The sequence below is a fragment of the Hippocampus bargibanti genome, linkage group LG11 (genome assembly GCF_051943395.1).
Source record: "Hippocampus bargibanti isolate YZ-2025 linkage group LG11, ASM5194339v1, whole genome shotgun sequence".
In the NCBI taxonomy this organism is placed as follows: Eukaryota; Metazoa; Chordata; class Actinopteri; order Syngnathiformes; family Syngnathidae; genus Hippocampus; species Hippocampus bargibanti.
In genome coordinates this window covers 14013795-14034197 of record NC_142744.1, presented here as the reverse complement: position 1 = coordinate 14034197, position 20403 = coordinate 14013795, and the positions used below count along the sequence as shown (strand labels likewise).

The following is a 20403-nucleotide window of genomic DNA, read 5'->3' as shown; positions in this document are numbered from 1 at the left end:
TTAAAATTGGTTTTATGCTTGATTGCCATTGCTTCCTTCTCATGATCTGTTTTTATTGACTTTATTTTGGGAAGCTACTGATTTGTTAACCCCCATTTTTTGCCCTATTCTAATACCTTGTCTCGCTTGGTACCGTGTTGTTTCCACCTGTTCTCTGTGTGAACCAATCAGCTCCTTCCCGCCACTTCTGTACCTCAGCCAGGTGTGTCTGATCATCTCATCAGTTGAATTCTCTATTCGTTGGCGTTGATGCTGTTGGCTCTAGTCACGCCACATTTTCCTTCAGCAATGACGCTGTTCTGCAGGCATCTTTGAATCTTTTGAGCATTTTGAATCTTCCACACATCCTTCTTTGTCTGTTGTTTTGCTTTTGGGTACATACTGTACATACTTTGGAACTTATTTGCCTGCAATTAGCTCTGCTTCTTGCCACTTTCCTCCATCATGCAAACCTGAGATGGAAATTGCTTTTTACCATTTCTGTTTTTGCTTATTTTCGCCCATTCTTACAACTACAGAATGCGCTTAGCTGGGAACTTGAATGCCTTAGTTTGCATCAGTGGCTATATTAGCCAGCCCATTTCGACCACTACAGAATGTGGTCAGCCTGCTAGATATAGCAATACTGTAAAAAATGCATATTCCTTCGATGACACAATTGACAGAAAAGTTTGGTGTCGATATTTAAATTGTCAATTGAGGACAAGCCCCCTCCTACCCCCATTCTCCAGCCCAACAGAGTACTCCGAAATGTATTAGTGCGCAAGCTAACATGCGGCTAGTGCCTCTTAGGGTGACGTGAAAATGTGAAATGTGACAATTGTCAGGATTCAATGTGCAGTACAAACCACGGTATAGTCGATCCTGTTTTTAACACCTCTTGTTTACATTTTCACTGCTATAATGTTCACATTTAATTTTCCAGATTTCCCATAATATATTTCCTATTTGCCAATTTGGCCTTACAACGAACACCTTGTTGTTACTCGTCTTTCCTATCTGATTTTGAATCTATTGTACGGTATGTCAGTACCCACCACCGTTAGCAACTACTGCAGTACAGTACTATAGTGTGGTACGTTGTATTCTGTTCTTGTGGTGGCAACTGCCTTTCATATGGTGACGGTGCAGATTGTGACACGTTGTTGTGGTCATTTTGTGTATACGTTTTTGCCAGCATGACCATAAAGGAGGGATGGAGAAGAGGTCACTCGATGATAATCTTTGTCCCTTCCAGAGAAGCTATGAGAATGAGTTTGATGGGCTCTTACTACCCCGCCTGTGGAGGGGTGGGGGGAGAATAGGGTGTCAAGCCCCCGCAAAAAAAAAAAAAAAAAAAAAAAAAAAATGTGGAGTGGGTGTTCCGGACTGTAGCGCTGGACAAGAAGCTAGTGGATGTCGGACATGGGCGAAAGGGTAAGTTTTTCCTCTCTTCTTGACATGATTGCAATGTTTGAAGTATGCTGCTATGTGACTTTAAAAGAAGTTCATTTTCATGAGCAATGCCAGTGGAATGTGAAAGGCGGGATGTCAAACTGGTAACATATGCTGACCGTGTTGAAGTTGAAAACAGGAGCACGCATGCGCCTCTGGCTTTGTTTAGATGATGAGGAAACTGTATGATATGTGATTTGAAAAATGTACTGCGGTCAACAAAAGAACGCAAAAATGCAAGACTTGATTGAATAGGCCAGTCAGGCTTTTTATCAGACAAAAAAAAGCTTCTATTTACGATAAGTAGAAATATATTTTTGAAATCCCGAAACTGTTGGACATGATTAATGAATCATTTCGATGTTTGTCCTATTTGGTTAAGGCACAGGAGTCAAAGTCAAGGCCCGGGGACCAAATCTGCCCCGCCACATCATTTTATTTGGCCCGCGAAAGCAAATCCAACTTGGGGAATTCCATGATGCTTGAACCAAAATTTGTCATTGTCGTGTAATTTGTTTTTCTACTTCTTTCTTTCCTTCCTTTCCTCTTCCTTTTTTTACAATGTAAATTTCTCCGCTGCAAGACGAATAAAGGCTAATCCAATCCAACCCCCGATAACACTCATTACTCTTGACTTCAGATTTGGAAATTAGTTATTCATTCATTTGTTGTGCTGTCTGTATGTACTATGTGGAGGTGATGAAACATTCTAATGGTTTCCCCAAATTCATAATGGTCCTCGAGAGGAAACCATAGCTATAATGTGCCCCGTGACAAATAAACTAGTTTGAGACCCTAAGCTAAGGCTTTTCTTATTTGCTCTGTCAAAGTATGGTTTCCCTTTTCTGGAAAATAGACCTTTTCTAAATCAGCTGTACCGCCGTGATGACTGACAGGCGAGGCCGCCCAGTGATTGCTCAGGCTACGTTTGCTAATGCTGGCAGCAAACGGTCAAACTTGAACTTGAGGAGGCCTTTTTCAATGATTTCCCTTGTGCACATTCTGGACGACTTGACTTCTTTTGTCGCAAGGGGAGATAAGACTTGAATAAGCCTTTATTCCTGCAACTGAGAAATTCCAGCAAACTAAGGAGACCTCATTTGGAAAGTATTTGGTGTAAGAAAAAAAAGACAAAGAAATGCTTCATTCGAATAGTTGCTTAACTTTTACAGAGAATTTAATTGGAATACATATTCCCTTTCAACATGACCTTAAAATGGCTGCTTGAATCCTTTTTTTTGGTCAATATGGCTACCAACCAAATCCAGTGGTGGGCCATTAGGGCCTGTAAGGCCTTCTCTGCTGGCCTAAAAAAATATCTGAATCACAGACTAATGAGAATTATATTTTGTTCATGATTCTTAATTCCAATTTAACTAATTCCAATTTGTCTTTGAGCTTCCTTTCATTGCTTTTCCACTGTTGCGCTGCTTCCTTAATGTGTTTTTTCATATTTAAGCATTTAACCAATCACATTTCAGCCATCATTTGTTACTATGGTCAGAAATCTATCTGGACGCCTTCACAATCAAATCTGCGGGCCTTAAAGCATTAAATGCATTGTCGATGACTCTGTTGCTTTATCCAATCAGATTTCGTGTTGGCAACTCAAGGCCTGTTGGAAGGCTCTGGCAACGTCAGGGTTTTCGCAAACTATTTTTGGCTAGTCACATGATTGGCTAGTCACTAGCCAATCATAGTATCACTTGCCGCTAGTGATAACAGGATACTGGTTAGAGCTCATATATATATATATATATATATATATATATATATATATATATATATATATATATATATATATAGATATCGGATATATCGATAGTCCCGTTATATCGATATTTTTTCGGACTCCCTTGAATATCGATATAACGAGACTTTACTGTACAGTAAAGTCCGTTATATCGATATCGGATATATCGATAGTCCCGGTTATATCGATACGATTTCTATGCACGCACGGAGAAAATTACATGCAAATAGGGTCGATATATCGATAGTCCCGGTTATATCGATATTTTTTCAGACTCCCTTGAATATCGATATAACGAGATATATATATATATATATATATATATATATATATATATATATATATATATATATATATATATATATATATATATACAGTAAAGTCTCGTTATATCGATATCGGATATATCGATAGTCCCGGTTATATCGATACTATTTCTATGCACGCACGGAGAAAATTACATGCAAACAGGGTCGGATATATCGATAGTCCCGGTTATATCGATATTTTTTCGGACTCCCTTGAATATCGATATAACGATATATAAAGTATAACTTTACTGTATATATATACCTCATACGGGCACCACAACTTGAGATTGATGAGGTACAACACTTTTCAACACAATTCCGAGGTGAAGGGCCCCAGGTTGCCACATCAGAGTAAGAGGTCAGACCAGAGATTTGGAAGCCAGCCCCAATAAATGAAATGCTGAGTAAAGCAGCAACTGACCTGAGAGATAAGATCATGGCAAGAATGAAAACTGGGCAACCAAGAAACCGATTACAACGGCTATGTGAAGTACCACCTGAAAGTCTGATGGAAACTGTGAATGCAGGACTGAGAGCGATCCCGACCGGAACGATCCCGGAAACCAATGAGCTGAAATACGCTTCAGCATCAGTGATCCTAGAGATGCTTGGCTACAAGAGCAACTGTGAAAGCCACGAGATTCTTTACCCACTATGGAAACGACGGTTGGAGGCTAAGATCAAGGCGGCTCGGAAAGATGTGAGTCAATTGACGGAGACCCAGAGAGGTGTGAATAAAAGGCCAATAACCAAGAGGTACATGCAGACAACCATACCTGAAGCACTCGAAACTGCCAAACAAAGGCTCCAGGCCTTGTCCAGTCGCCTAAAGAGGTACACGAAAGAGAATGAGGCCAGAAGAATAAACAGGCTGTTCGCAATACAACCTGTGAAAGTGTACGCTCAGTGGCAGGGTTCTAACAGCAGAGCAGACGCTCCAAGGCTGGAAACTGAAAGCTACTGGAAAGGAATATGGGAGAAGGAGGTCGGACATAACAGCAGTGCACAATGGCTGGTGACTCTGAAAGAGGAGCACAGCAACCTCCCTGAACAGAACCCAGTTACCATCACAGCGGCAGATATACAAGGAAGAGTCTCAGGTATGAAAAACTGGACAGCACCAGGCCCGGATATGGTCCACACCTACTGGCTAAAGAAACTCACAGCTCTCCATGAGCGCCTAGCAGCACAAATGAACCAGTTGCTGATGGATGGGACTCACCCAGGATGGCTAACCGAAGGGCGAACAATCCTGATCATGAAGGATTCCTCAAAGGGTGCAGTTCCTTCCAACTATCGGCCAATAACCTGTCTCTCCACAACATGGAAGCTCATGTCAGGCATCATTGCGGCTAAGATAAGTGGACACGTGGATTAATACATGAGCAAAGCACAGAAAGGCATTAGTAGAGATACTAGAGGTGCCAAACATCAGCTGCTGGTTGACGGAACAGTCGCTCAAGACTGCAGGTCCCGACATACCAACCTGTGCACAGCCTGGATTGATTACAAGAAATCATATGACTCGATGCCACACACATGGATCACTGAATGCTTGGAGTTGTGTAAGGTCAACAGGACCCTGAGAGCCTTCGTTGCAAACTCGATGAGGATGTGGAAAACCACACTTGAAGCCAATGGCAAGCCACTAACGCAAGTGTCCATCAAATGTGGCATATATCAAGGTTATGCACTCTCCCCACTGCTGTTCTGCATAGGACTGAACCCCCTCAGCCAGATAATCGCCAAGACAGGCTATGGATACCGCCTCAGAAATGGAGCTATGATCAGTCACCTCCTCTACATGGATGACTGCTGTATGCTAAGAGCGAAAGGGACATAGACTCCCTGATCCACACAACCAGGATCTACAGCAGTGACATCGGAATGTCATTCGGGCTGGAAAAATGTAGTCGGATGGTGACTAAGAGGGGCAAGGTAGTCCACACTGAAGGAAAATAGCAGACATTGAAAACAGCTACAAGTACCTCGGTATACCACAGGCCAATGGCAACATCGAACTAGCAACAAGGAAAGCGGCGACGACCAAATACCTCCAGCGAGTGAGGCAAGTCCTCAGAAGCCAGCTCAATGGCAAGAACAAGACCAGGGCAATAAACAGCTATGCCCTGCCAGTGATCAGATACCCTGCAGGAATAATAAGGTGGCCGAAGGAAGAGATTCAGACCACGGATGTTAAGACCCGAAAACTCCTCACCATGCACGGAGGGTTCCATCCCAAGTCCAGCACCTGAGACTGTACACAAGCCGTAAGGAAGGAGGCCGGGGACTAGTGAGTGTGAGAGCCACTGTCCAGGATGAAACATCCAAGCTCCATTAATACATCAAAGAGAAGGCTCCAACAGATGATGTACTCAGAGAATGTCTCAGACAATGGGGAACAGAGGATGAGGTGATGGAAGAGGGACAATCATGGGAGGAAAAGCCCCTACACGGGATGTACCACCGAACCATAGCAGAAGTGGCTGATCTCAATAAGTCCTATCAGTGGCTAGAGAGGGCTGGCCTAAAGGACAGCACAGAGGCACTCATCCTGGCTGCCCAAGAGCAGGCCCTGAACACCAGAGCCATAGAGGCAGGGATATACCACACCAGACAAGACCCAAGGTGTAGGTTGTGCAAAGAGGCACCTGAAACAATCCAACACATAACTGCAGGGTGTAAGATGCTGGCAGGGAAAGCCTACATGGAGCGCCATAACCAGGTGGCTGGCATAGTCTGCCGAAACATCTGTGCGGAGTATGGACTGGAAACCCCAAGGTCAAAATGGGAAACACCTCCCAAGGTGGTGGAGAATGACCGAGCAAAGATTCTGTGGGACTTCCAGATACAGAACGACAAGATGGTAATGGCCAACCAACCAGATATCGTGGTCATAGATAAAGGGGAAAAGAAAGCCGTTGTCGTGGATGTAGCGGTCCCGAGTGATGGAAACATCAGAAAGAAGGAACATGAGAAAATGGAGAAATACCAAGGGCTCAGAGAGGAGCTGGAGAGAGCCTGGAAGGTAAAGGTGACAGTCGTGCCTGTGGTGGTCGGAGCACTCGGGGCAGTGACCCCCAAACTCGACGAGTGGTTGCAACAGATCCCGTTAACAACATCGAATATCTCGGTCCAGAAAAGCACAGTGCTGGGAACAGCACGGATACTGCGCAGAACCCTCAAGCTTCCTGGCCTCTGGTAGAGGACCCGAGCTAAAATGGTAGATTTATATATATATATCATATATATCTATATTATATATATATATATATCTCATCTCATTTTCCGTATCGCTTATTCCTCATTAGGGTCGCGCCTATCTCAGCTGTCTTCGGGCACGAGGCGGGGGACACCCTGAATTGGTTGCCAGCCAATCGCAGGGCACACAAAGACATACAACAGTCACTCTCACACTCACACCTAGGGACAATTTGGAGTGGTCAATCTGCCTGCCATGCATGTTTTTGGAGTGTGGGAGGAAACCGGAGGACCCGGAGAAAACCCACGCGGGTCTGGGGAGAACATGCAAAGTCCACACAGGGAGGCCGAACCGGGACGCGAACCGGCGACCTCTGCAGCCGGTGTGCTAACCACTCGACTACCGGGCCGCCCTATATATATATATATATATATACAGTAAAGTCTCGTTATATCAATATCGGTTATATCGATAGTACCGCTTGTTACGATACTATTTTCATTTCCCTTGCACATTTCTAGTCTTTTTATGTATAATTAGTACCGTTTAGTACGATACCCGGTTATTACGATAATCCGGTTATTACGGTGCTCCTTTTCATCCCCCGCCGGCCATTTTTGTTGTTTATATCGATATATCCGTCGCGCCATTGGTCAACTTGGTCACGTGTCTTGTTTCGTGAGCCGCCATCGGTCGCGTCATTGGTCGACTTGGTCACATGAGCCGCCATCGGTCGCGCTATTGGTCGACTTGGCCGTGTGACTTTGTCACGTGACACGCCATCGGTCGCGCCATTGGTCAACTTGGTCACGTGTCTTGGTTACGTGTCACGCCATCAGTCGCGCCATTGGTCGACTTGGTCAGGTGACTTGGTTACGTGCCCAGCACCCGTGTAGCAGAGCCATTTTCATTTTCAGACGCTAGCTCGTGTGTAGCAGACGAGATTGAAGTGTTTGTGTTAAAAGGTAAAAATGGGAAGCAGAAGAAGATTGATGACTTTTTTAAATTGTATACATAATACAGTAAGATGTAAGCGTTGCAGTTTCCCTGTTGTGTTATGTACATGCCCACTGTACTGTATATGAATACAATCGTTTTTTGCAACAATGTTTCTTGTTTTGTCTGCTGAAGCGCGATGATTTTGAAAATTATTAACATTCCATACTGTGTATTAAAGGACAGCCGATGTCACTTTTTATTCAAATGCAAATAAAAATGACTTCACGCCAAGACGTCTTGCATTGCTTGTGAATCCAAACAATGGCTTCAGATTCGGATAATATGCTTTCTTGTTACACATCCAGTTATGAATATGTTTCAAATACACTGTAGTTCTGAAGATTAAAGCATACATGTTTACAATCATTAAAGAATTATATGTGCCATTTTGAGGCAACATTGGGGGAACATCTCTCACCCAAAAAAAAGGGAGCTAATGGCCAGCTCCGTTTCTTATATGGCGCTTGGCTGCCCTCTTTTGGCGGCTTTTGTTTAATGCAGTTCGGCGCAGGATCGGATATATCGATAGTCCCTGTTATATCGATATTTTTTCGGACTCCCTTGAATATCGATATAACGAGACTTTACTGTATATATATATATATATATATATATATATATATAATGGTCTAATTAACTAGGTTATATCGGTTCTAAAATTAGATATTAAGTAATGTGTTTCTGTTCTGTTTTATTTTGTGCGCTGCGTAGATGTTCTTGTGCGCTGAGTATGTGCAAGCAGTGCGCGATTGCGCATGCGCGCAGCTTCGAAGAAAGTGAAGCTTGCTTCACGGGAAGATGTTATTATTTTTTTCATGAGCAGTATTATCACTATTGTTTGATGGCAAGTGATCAAATTATGTCGACATTTTCCTCTCACACACATTGCAAAAAATAAAAACAATTTCCATATCGCCTTGGCTGTTTTTGAGTCTGTGTGATACCAATATGGTGGTAATCGCTACATACCAGTGTTTATTTTCTCCAGGTAATCCTGTTTCCTCCCTCATTCCAAAAACATGATCATGGGTGGATACTCATGACAGACCTACCGACCAAATTTCAGGTTCCTGAGTAAAACTGTTTTCGGGGGCTGAATTTGGCCAAAATTCATGATCTGAGCAATCAAAATAAAGCCGCAAAATGTGCTGTTTCCCTGAAACCAAATTAGCTCGCAAAGAATAATAAAAAAAAGCTTCCCATTGCCTTGCTTTATCTTTATTTCCGACACACTTAACATCTCAGGATGAGATGGGGAAATATCGTTCCCGGCTTGATTTTTATTTGCATAATGACGCAATTGTGTTTTTATTCGTCGCCATTGGGCCCCATTCCATTTAGCTTTATGGCAGGACAGGGGGGGGGTAATCTTGTCAAAGAATTGCTCCACCAGATGCCATTTCGAGCTTGGTGCGCCCTCCTTGTCTCAGTTTGATTACCTTTCCCTCCGTGCCTGTTTTTTCCCGGCCGACTGCCATGCGCTTGCCGGAGACCGGCAGTGGCGGGTGACTTCCATATTCCCCTCGCGACGATGATCAGCATGTGCGAGGAGCTTTTTCTCTCCTTGTCGTTGCACTTGGTGGGGAAGTGTGAATAAGCAAACATGTAAACATATGAATAGATTTAATGGCTTGACGCTTTACCATTACAACCATTTTCCCAATTTCTTCTTTAAATCTAGGAACTGTAAAAAACAAATCAACTGATCATGATTGTTATACACCTAATATTGAACAAGATGTTCATTGTTGTTTTGTGGGGGGAGCAAAAACGAATGGCATTAAAATTTACTGAAATTTGATATTTAATTTGCAATGCATGAGTTTATTTAAACTGTACCATGTTTGTCTTAAAAAAATAAAAATGTCTTATGCTGATGTAATGTGTGTGTGAATTTATCTATGTGTATATATGTATATCCAGTATATTGGTATATACAGTAGTGAGCCATGGATTTCATCTGGAGGCATTCTGTAGTGCGACGTCTGAATCAATCCACAGCTGCGACTGTAATGTGATTTATTACAAGTCCACTAGAAGGTACCTTTAGCCAGGAAATAACTGACGGATCTTTCTTCGTGATGTCCATTCATTTTTGAAACGTCCGTCTTGAAAATGGCTTTAACAGTAAATTTCCAACCAAATCAATTTATTCCTCTTCAGCAATTGTGGGTTGACAAAACTACTATTAAATAATCACAATATATTTGCTAATGCAACTCGCTCCCGATAAAGTGTGCTAAATCTGGCCAGTATACTCTGGTATACTGGCCAGATTTCGCAAACTATGATTGGCTAGTGACTAGCCTATCATAGTTTGTGAAAACTCTGACGTTGAATAGTGTCTGCAAGAAGGCGCTGGTACGCATTTTGGGTTGCCAACTCGAAATCTGATTGGTTCGAGCAACAGTTTGATTGACACATTTGATGTTCCAGTGCCCGCTGAACTGTTTTTAGTAGGTGTCCAGGTAGATTTCTCACCCTGGTAACAAATGATGACTGAAATGTGATTGGTTAAATGCTTACATAGAAAAACACACATCTGGAGGCAGTGCAATAGGGAAAAATCAATGAAAGGAAACTGAATGACAATTTGGAATTATTTAAAAACAATTCATGGAGAGAATATAATTCACATCAATCTGTGATTCAGATATTTTAGGCCATTAGAGAATGTCTTGCAGTCCCTGATGGCCCACCACTTGTGTATTTGCATTTGCATTTCTATATGTATATGTATATGTATATGTATATGTATATGTATATGTATATGTATATGTATATGTATATGTATATGTATATGTATATCAGTGTCTGAAACTCATGACAAAAAGTTACTGGACACCAGGGCAGACAACTCTGGAAAATTTGCCTGCCCGCCCCATTTTTCACGACTTGAAACACAATAAGATGACTAATCGCAAAAAAAAAAAAATGTTGAAAAGTATTAAGAATTGTTTTTATTAAAGATGCTCCCTTGCTTTATTTATCGTAAATACACTGTATCCCTTGCTGATGATTTACGTTGCGTCGTCTGCTACAAGCCACGTGAATTCCTCTTTCCACGATGCTTTTAATGTGCGTTCAATTTCTAAGCGCCTTTCAAAACTCTCAAGAACACTTTACAGTCACGGAATAATGTACGTTTACGTTTTGTAGCGTCATAAATTTTGTTCGCTTCTTTTGAATCTTTCTTCAGGGGCTGAGGTTCTGTTCATCTAGTTTGGAAAATGATATGCAAATACACGACCTTATAACGCTCGGGAAAAACAGAAGCAGGAAGGAGACTTCTGATTGGCTGCCGTGTCGAGTATGCAAATTGCCAAACAAACCAAAATTCAGAAATTTCCAAACCGAATAAAGATATCTAAATCGGAATAATTGAGTCTGATTTCGAAATCTTCGTTCAAAAGTTTGCTTTATTAAAATATCTTTGTTGAATTTTTTTGTTGTTGAAGAAGTTGTCGTTCACCCGGCCGGACGTTTTGTAAGTTGTACGCCCAACGGAAAGGTTAGACGCCGGGGCGTCCGGGCAGACACTATTTCAGACACTGATGTATATCTACATATGTGTGTGTATACATCTGTATTTGTACTGTTGTTGTACTGTATATTGATAATGATTATGTCATCTTGGTCACTGCAGCGCGGTGCAGAGATGAAGCAGCAGCAGCGGGATTTAGATGAGCTGGTAAGCGTCTTAATTTTCATTACTAGCGTTGAACATTTAGCATTTGATCCCTATGATATGCAAAATGTGGCTTTCCCGTAAAATTGTGGATAATATTCTTATAAGGCCCTTTGTGGCTGTGAGCTTCAAATGGTTGACGTTAGAAATTTAGCACATATGTTTTTGGTGGTAATTTTTCATTTTTTTCCCCTGTCTCGAATATTATTTGATCTGTATTTATTTTATTTTTCTATTTTCTTCATGACACCAAATGCGTCCTAAATGTTTGTTCGAGTTCAAATCTGCCAAGCCTTGTTGTGTGCTCATCAGAGTTTGCATTTTTCATTGTAGATTTGCGCTGAGTTTGCAATTTTAGCCTGATGTCAGGGTGATTCCCTTTGGCCAACGGACACCCACACATTTGCACACATACGCGCACGCGCACAAAACGCCCTCTGCCGTGCCCGCTTTGTACTCCAACGCTGACTAATTTGTGGGCCAGCAGCAGCGTGTGACGACTCTCTGCACTTCTGTCAGAAACGCCAGCGTGAAATGTGGCCTGACTTTTTCTTGGTCGGCCATCTTATGACACGCCACTTGTCAGGCGGACCTTTTTGGCGGCGAGGATGCTGACAAGTGTTGCGCTTGGCTTTCGTCAGCCTGTCTGTCCTCATCAATGTTGGCTTTTGGCCGTCTGTCAGTCTGATTGATGGTTGGCGTGCACAGTACAGTGGACCTGCGGAATGCTTCAGTGATTTGTATATAAGATGTGAAAATGAAACTGGCTAATTCCTTGTTAAACAACGACAGGTGGTGTGGCTAATGATATGCTTGCCAAGCATTGTGTGGAACTGATTACTGGCACGATGTATGAATGTGACTTTTTACAAATGTAATAATGCGATGACTAAAATAATTTTGGCACATAAAAATGTCATGGTCTTGAAGAAATTGAATTAAATAATTAGTTTTTGAAATATAATTTTCATTATTGCGACCCGCGACCTGATTTATATGTAGCCTATGACCTAATCTATTATTAATAAGCAATTGTTAATCATTGAAGGCATTTTTAATAATGTAGTGTATTTTTTTTATTTATTTAATGGCAGTTTTGATTATTAAATGGGATTTTAAATTATTCAGTGACTATTTCACGCTGATGCTGTGCCATATAAACACCACTAAATGTGCAATGGAGTGTTAGTGTGTGCATTTGGGCGCATGGGTTAAAATTGATTTGAATATTTTTTGTCACCTTATTAATTTATTTGTTTAGTTAGTTGGTTGGTTATGTATTTGTTTCTCTGATTATTTGTTAATTAATTAATTTTGCAGGATGACCATAAAATCTCAGCAGATGACCTGTGCAAGCGATATGGATTGGACCTTGCGAAGGTGCATACATAAACACATGCTTAAAGGACAACCAACATCTCCGGACAAGTTGTGTCCATAATTTGTAAAATCGCTTCAAATGACTTCTACTGAGCGTATTTTACAAAGATTCCACCGCATATAGCTATATTTTACGTTTTAAGACTCGCGCTGAATACTCTGGAAGTCTTGTTTTTGAGTTGGTGACAAGTCCTCACCCTACATCACTGAAGGAACGCCCCTGACCGAAAAAAAGACGCATTGTAGCAGTCCTTCCATCACGTCAATGCATTTTGCTGTACTTGTTTGCTCTGAAAACATCGTGTTGCACCAAAAAGAGGCAGAAGACGGCGACAAAGCTCTGTGTAAGGAATTAATCAGCCTGTGGAAACAGGCTGATTAATAACAAACAGGCTGATTAATTCCTTACATGGAGATTTGTCGCCATTTTCTGCCTCTTTTTTAGTGCTACATTTCCCCCCCTATTGCCTCAAAATGGCACTGATCTTTAATCGATTGCAAACATGTATGCTTTCCTCTTCAGAACTATTTGAATCATATTCATAACTGGATGAGTAACAAGAAAGCATATTCTCCGAATCTGAAGCCATTGTTTTGATTCTCCAGCAAGGCAAGACGTCTTGGGGTGACGCCACGAACAAGGGGGCGGGACCTGCTGAAACTGGCCACTTCCTGGTTAATTTTTTTGCAGATTTTGGACACTTTAAGTCATTTTTATTGGTGTTTTGCATTTGAGTAAAAACATCATACTGCGTGTTTTGGGTATTTTAGATGCTATCAAACGTTTTTCTGATGTCAGTTAAGAAACAAAAAAAGTGATGTCGGTTGTCCTTTCAGACTGTTCCCATTCACCTTGTTCACCTTTTATCCCTCAATCTTACATGCTATTTTTTTCATGGATGAGAATGTCGTTTGTAAGAGAATTGTATTGACACACGAAAAACGTCAATTAATCCTGTATCCTAGTATGCTGCATAGACACGCGCACGCAAACAATATGACTGAAGCAAATCTATATTTCGCCCCTGATTTAATTGGCCATAAAAATCAGAACAAAACGGTCAATAAAAGTTGCATGCAGCCCATTTTACAGTGCAGTGGAAGCGCCCTGCACTTTATGACACTCGGGCTGTTAAACGGGCCAGACAGGAGTACTCCACAAAACAGTAGGTGTAGTGTGAAGTAATGCAGTATAAATACTTGCTTGTTTTGAAGTGCATTTGTACTGCAACTTAAGAACGTCTCTTCATGTGAAATTTTCAAGTTACGAAAGGGCTCAACAGAAAAATTATCCCTCTTGTAAGGAAAGAAATTTCAAGATACAAAAGGGTTAAAAAAATATATAGTATGGCCGCCACTCTCAGCTCTGAGTTTCTGGAAGATAACATACTTGCTGCTCCATCATTGGCTATTACCGACCATTTAATCAGCACTTTGTTAGGAGATGAACTCTCAGAGAGTGTCTTCACTTCTACTTCAGTACAGAGTGTGAGTACCTTTGCCACAAAATGATTATCTTCTTCTTCAACTCTTCTCTTGCAGGGCCTCACCAATGCCAGGGCGGCCGAATTTCTGGAGAGGGATGGGCTAAACGCCCTCACGCCGCCGCCAACCACCTCCGAGTGGGTCAAATTCTGCCGCCAGCTGTTCGGTGGCTTCTCCATCCTGCTATGGATCGCCGCGGCCCTCTGCTTCTTGGCCTACAGCATCCAGGTGGCCAGCGGGGATGAACCACCCAACGAACACGTAAGGCCCCACAGGCACCACTGTTACAATATAAGGATCCCGTTAGCACCCCATGCCACCAAAATGTTAAATGACTGACAAGAGTGACCACAGATAGACAGAGGTGTTTGTGGTTTTCTGGCAAGTGAACTCTGGCGCACTTTGGTTTGTGACTACTCAAGTGTGAATGTATGGACAGAAAAAAAACGTACATCTGATGTCTGAAACTTTTGGTGGCGTATCTCCATTTGGGCCAGAGAACCAAATTTTGAGTTCATACTTGTCTGATGTGTTTCGGTTGGACGGAGCTCTCTTGTGGTTTATCAGGTCAAGCACACTGCATAGTCCATTTGACAAGTGGATGAAGTTATTATTTGGTTCAATTTCTGCTCAAGTATGGGCAAAATATGCACATGGACCAGACAACTGACCCTCCTTGTTGCAGCGTATCACCATCTGACTTCGGGGTCTTTGGCACTAAACAAATCAACTGCTGCGCTTTGGTTCACTCCTCAATCGTACCGTAAATGTAATTGGGACAAAAAATAAGTATGGGACAGATATTCTTGAAATTCTCGCTTGTCGACAGTCTTCAAAGTCAGCTCTATTGTCAATTATGCTAATATGCATGACATACAGCACAGATGAAATTACTGTCCTCTCGGACCCAGCATGCAAAGCACTTATAATGACTTTAACAAACATAATAAACATGAAAACGCCAAATTGCCGGGAGAAGGGAGCCGCTGCGTGTTCTTGTCCATCAAAATGCTTCTAAAAACACACCCGAGTGATAATGGCGCTTCAGTCAGGAAATAATGGATGTCTCCCCCAGGGAAAGAAGACAAGCGTCCCTAACTTCGCTGCATTAGTCCGCTTAAATACTCCAGTAAATGGAGGTGAGCAGCCATCCATGGTGCGTTTTATGGACGCCGGTCATTACGCAATCATTATTGGGCGTTTAGAGGCGTTGCATAATGGAAGGCGGAGCGAGGAGAGACAAATCGGAGGTCTGCGGGCACACCACAAACCCCCACCCGCCCTTGCCATGTCGCCGCTTTCGGCAGGGGGACATGTGGTCCGCCGTACTCCGTCACTTTCCGCACATACATCAAACACCATCCGGTCCTCTGCCATCGTATTCGCACTAAATAAGATGTGGTGTGTTTATATGCAGCTGAAAACTGTTTTAATATGATTTTTTCCCAGAAGTAAAACGGTTTAAAAATACCAGTGAGACAATAGAAATTTGAGTTTATACTTGTTTTTAGTTCAGTTACATTTAATTTCTGTAAGCTAAACAATATCACAATCTCATGGTGAATGTAGTGTATTAGGCAGCCATCAGCGAGTTCTCTCGTGAGCATTGCTTTTTTTTGCTCTTTTTGTGTTGTCTTTGTGTTTTGTTTTATCACCGTGTGTTGTTGTGCGTCACGTGGAACAAATACGGATTGTTTTTCAGCATTTTTGGCCACGACATTCATCAATGAGAAGACTGTGCTTAGCGGTTACGCCTTTTTGGCAGCCCAAATATGACAGCAGTGTTTTTGATTCGGAGAAATGTCAATTGTTGGTGCCATTTGACTGTCATCGCTGGACAACTCTCGGGCGATTGTGCTTTTTTTGCACCAATAATGGGCAGCATTTTAACAGCTCGCTTTGTTCAGCGGAAAGGTCCGTGCTGTTGGACAGTCTACAGCTGGATTGATGCATGGCTTGAGGAGTGCGCCATGAGAAATAAGGAGCGTCAGCGCAGAGCACCGATGCGTATGTGGAACTGTCGCGGCTTGGAATTGAAGCGGATTTACATTGGACAGGAGATGAGAGACGGTCTCTTTTCATCAATGGATGCCACAGCTCCCGGTTTGCTTTCAAAACTTAGCTTGTAGCTGACATGCACATGCACCGTGACCTCCTTGATTCACTGGTGAAAAGGATGCTTTGATCCTCTCCTCTTTCATCTACAACTGCTTCATGCAACAAAGAGGGCGCAGAAAGTGCTTAAGATTAAAGACTGTGTCTTCTGTGTTGTGTCACATCATTTGTTATTTAGTTTTGTTTTGTTTTTGACTTTAAATTGGAGCCGCAAGAGTGGCTGCCTTTACAGCAGCTCCTCTATTTTGTTTCGCTGCTGTGAAATGTAAATGTGTCCACTGTGAGACAAATGAAGGCTCATCTAATCTAATCTAATCTAATCTAATCTAATCTAATCTAATCTTGACACAAAACGTTCTCTGGGAAGTTGCGGAGGAATTCGTTTTTCTGTCCTTACATATCTGACATTTCTGACTTTTGAAGTAAAACAGACATTCCGGAGAAGCGTCGCTTGGAACCCGAAGCGACATGCCATTTTGTGAGGAAACAAATGTCTCTCTCGCTGTGGGTGATTTTTTTTACACGCCTGTCGTGTATGTCGTCACTGTTGGTTGAACACCCACACACATCCACACGGCAATGAAAAAGGCAAATTTTTTGGGAGGGGGATTTGATGTTCCGGGACGCTAGCTATGTGAAGACAGCAGCTGGCAGCAGTTTTGTGAAAGATGCTGACTGTATAAATATGAGAAAAGCTTCATGTTGGGAGGCATGAAAAAAAGCATCTGTGGATGCCTAAAATCTCGAACTCGAGACCTTGAACGAAGCGTCCCAAATGAGTGGAATAGAACATGAGGATGCACTTACTTGAAAGTCTGTTTTTTTCTCAACAGACCACATGAAAAAGGAGTTCATAGTGCATGGTTGCAGTCTCTCATAGTCACCGAGCAGTCTTGAAGAGTCTGATTGGACAATTAGGAATGAGTGCATTTAACTAGGGTCCCGTCATCATGACATCAACACGTTACTGTTTTCGCTGTTGCATTTAATTTTTGTGTGGGAGATTTTCAACTTTGTTGATAATTTCCAGCTGTACCTGGGTGTGGTGCTGGTCGCCGTGATCATCATTACTAGCTGTTTATCGTACTATCAAGAGGTCAAAAGCTCGCGGCTCATGAACTCCTTCAAGAAGATGATGCCTCAAGTGAGCGGCAAGCAATTTCGTCATTTGAGAGAAACGTTCTTTGCCTGCATAATTTTTCTTTGGCCTTCTTTGTCAGCAAGCCACTGTCATCCGGGAGGGGGGAAGGGTACAGATTGACGCCGGGTTGCTGGTACAGGGAGACCTGGTGGAAATCAAAAGCGGAGATCGCATCCCAGCTGACCTGCGAGTCATCTCTGCCAGCGGCTGTAAGGTGAGGGAGATGTTCGGTGAGGAAGCGCGGAGGCTCTTTTTTTTTAATGGGGATCGGCAGCTACAGGATGGGGACCTAACATGACAGAGCAAGAAATGGGCAGCATGGTTTATAGCCACTGACTGAAGAGTGCTTTGTTTCTGGGGAGGGAAAATAAAGGAAAGGCTAAAATATTATTTTAAGGTATCAGGTAGTTATGGAAACTGCGCCTACCGCCCACCAATACTTAAGTGGGGAAGGATGAAAATAAATCCTCCTGCAGTAGTAGGTGCTACACTGTATGATTTAGACACATCAGGGGGTCATCATGTGTGTCAGAAACAAAGGATTTTGTCCAGGAATTTTTTGCCACTCTGTTAAATGAAATTTTATATGTCAAATATACTCGTCACCGGGGACCTGTTATATAACGATGTTTTTTTTTTTTTGGTAAAACAAAACCTCGAACAAAACATTTTCCCCAAACGGGCATATTATTATGGCATACACAATTGTCAAGTGTAATGGATGACAGAAAGAAAGCGAATATTCTTTTTTTGTGTGAGTTCCGTTTTGACCTGACAAGTGTGTTGCGTATGTCACTGTGTTTGCTTCCAAAGGTGGACAACTCATCTTTGACCGGCGAGTCGGAGCCGCAGACACGCTCTCCCGACTTCACGAATGTCAACCCCCTGGAGACGCACAACATCTGCTTCTCCTCCACCAACTGCGTGGAGGGTCAGTAGGACACATCTGGACCACGCCAGCTCTCATTAGTGACACGTTATTTTAGCTTTGTCGTACAGCAGCGCCTCTTTACTAAATTTAGGCCTACTGGATTTAATTCTACATTACATTTCACGAGCATGGAGAAGCAACGGTAAAATAGGCCCAAATCCAAATGTCAGAGGTTATGAGAGATTGTGAAAAAATGGCTTCTTACCAATGGTTAAAGCAAATGCAAATAGATACAAACAATGATTAAAAATGTCAACAGAGGTAGCGGCTCACATTTTCATAGATAAAAAATACCGTAGTACGATAGCTCGAATAGAAAATGGTCTAGAACCCACAGTAGCTTTAGGTCAGCAACAACAGCTATACCATGTTTATTAAAATATTGTCATGTGCTTTGATAGTTATGGATACTTGCACAAAAAGGTCCTGGATCTTTCAAACTTTCTACCCAAGTCCAGTTGGGCCATCAATAATGTACCAGGAACTTCATTCTTTAAAGAGTTTCCATGGTGTCACCGTAAAAAAGTTCTCCTGTTGTGAAGTGATCCAGGTGAGGAGAAGTTCATGTGTTCCAAAAGGGCCGAAGCCAAGGTTGTTCAAATCCGTTCCTAAAAATGTCCTATCCAGCGTGTTGTACTTTTCTCTCTCTTCCAAACGACCTGATTAAAATGATCACTTCATCAGCAAGCTTTGAGAAGCCTGATTAGATCTTGATTAATTGACTCAGGCGTGTTGGAACAGGGAGAGATCTAAAAACGGCCGAATTGGGGCTTGTGAGGCATTTCCTCTGAAAGTTCGTAGAACTTTTAGCTTCTGAGACTTAGAGTTCCTGCAACGACATGGTTCCAATCAGTTTCAGACCCCCCACATAAAGGTTCCTGGACACACAATCGTATGCTTTTCTTTTACCCACTGTAGAATTTGTGTCAGTCTTAAACTACTTCGTCATAGGATGAAAAGGTTCTACTTAAATCTGGTTCACTAAAAAGTTGTAATGCATCTTTAACGTACAATCCCCCCTGCATTCTCTTCTTTTGACCTTCCCAAATTACCATGGAACTAAATACAAACAAGTGTCTGATGCTTTTGTTGTACAATCGCCTGATTGGTACGCAGGCAGCGTGGGATTGGTTTTGACTCTGACAATCTGAATATGTTGTTGAATGGTTGTATGTGCCCTGCGACTGGCTGGCGATCAGTTCGGGTGGTAGTCTGACTTTCACTCCAAGTTTGCTGGGACCCTCCCAGCGCCTTCTTCAAGATAAGCAGTCTTGAAAATGGATAGACGCGTCTCAAAACTCACTTGTACTCTTGGCATTCGACTTGGTTTCACTACCTGGCGTGCTCGACTAACTTTGTTACTGCTTTATTTCCTGTATATGATACCTGTCCATGTGAAGCGTGATGTTGCAGCTTCAGCTGTTGTTAAAGCACTATATAAAACGATGTATTGTATTGTAACGATTGTTCGAACGTTAAGTTTAGCAATGTGCTTTGGGACCGGTGTAACCTGGCGATTCTTTGCTCCAGGCATGGCCCGCGGCGTGGTGATCGCTACCGGGGACCGTACGGTGATGGGCCGTATCGCCACATTGGCGTCGCAGATGGAAGTGCGGCGCACGGCAATTAACATCGATATTGAGGACTTCACCCGCATCATCACACGCGTGACTATCTTTCTGGTCGTCATTTGCTTTGTGCTTTCCATCATCTTGGGATATTATTGGCTGGAGGCTGTCATCTTCCTCGTCAGCATCATTGTGGCCAACGTGCCCGAAGGCCTTTTGGCCACCATCACTGTAAGTTTCTTGTGCATTTTAAATGGACGTTTTCAAGTCCTTCCTGCCATACCCTTTGTAAATTGATTTTCTATAGATTTTGTTCAATTATTAACTAACTTTGAGGCACGGAAACTTTTAGACTTTTTTTTTCCCTTCTGAGTTTTCATTTGTTTCCTTCCTTGT

At 42.4% G+C, this 20403-nt stretch overlaps 1 protein-coding gene across 3 annotated transcripts in view; it reads left to right on the top strand.

Annotated features, from left to right (window-relative positions):
• The first annotated feature begins 1342 nt into the window (after positions 1–1342).
• Positions 1343–20403, top strand: part of atp1a2a (ATPase Na+/K+ transporting subunit alpha 2a) — an 80835-nt gene continuing 61774 nt past the window's right edge. For 2 of the 3 annotated variants that reach the window (XR_016116444.1, XM_089008350.1), the window contains exons 1-8: positions 1343–1416; positions 11346–11390; positions 12708–12767; positions 14310–14513; positions 17398–17511; positions 17588–17722; positions 18322–18439; positions 19970–20238. Coding sequence is in view for 2 of the 3 variants with exons in the window: in XM_089008350.1 (XP_088864476.1) it covers positions 1396–1416; positions 11346–11390; positions 12708–12767; positions 14310–14513; positions 17398–17511; positions 17588–17722; positions 18322–18439; positions 19970–20238 (966 nt within the window). In the remaining variant the exon portion in view is untranslated. The remainder of the gene's footprint in view (positions 1417–11345; positions 11391–12707; positions 12768–14309; positions 14514–17397; positions 17512–17587; positions 17723–18321; positions 18440–19969; positions 20239–20403) is intronic. The other variant, XM_089008349.1, reaches the window with a different exon arrangement.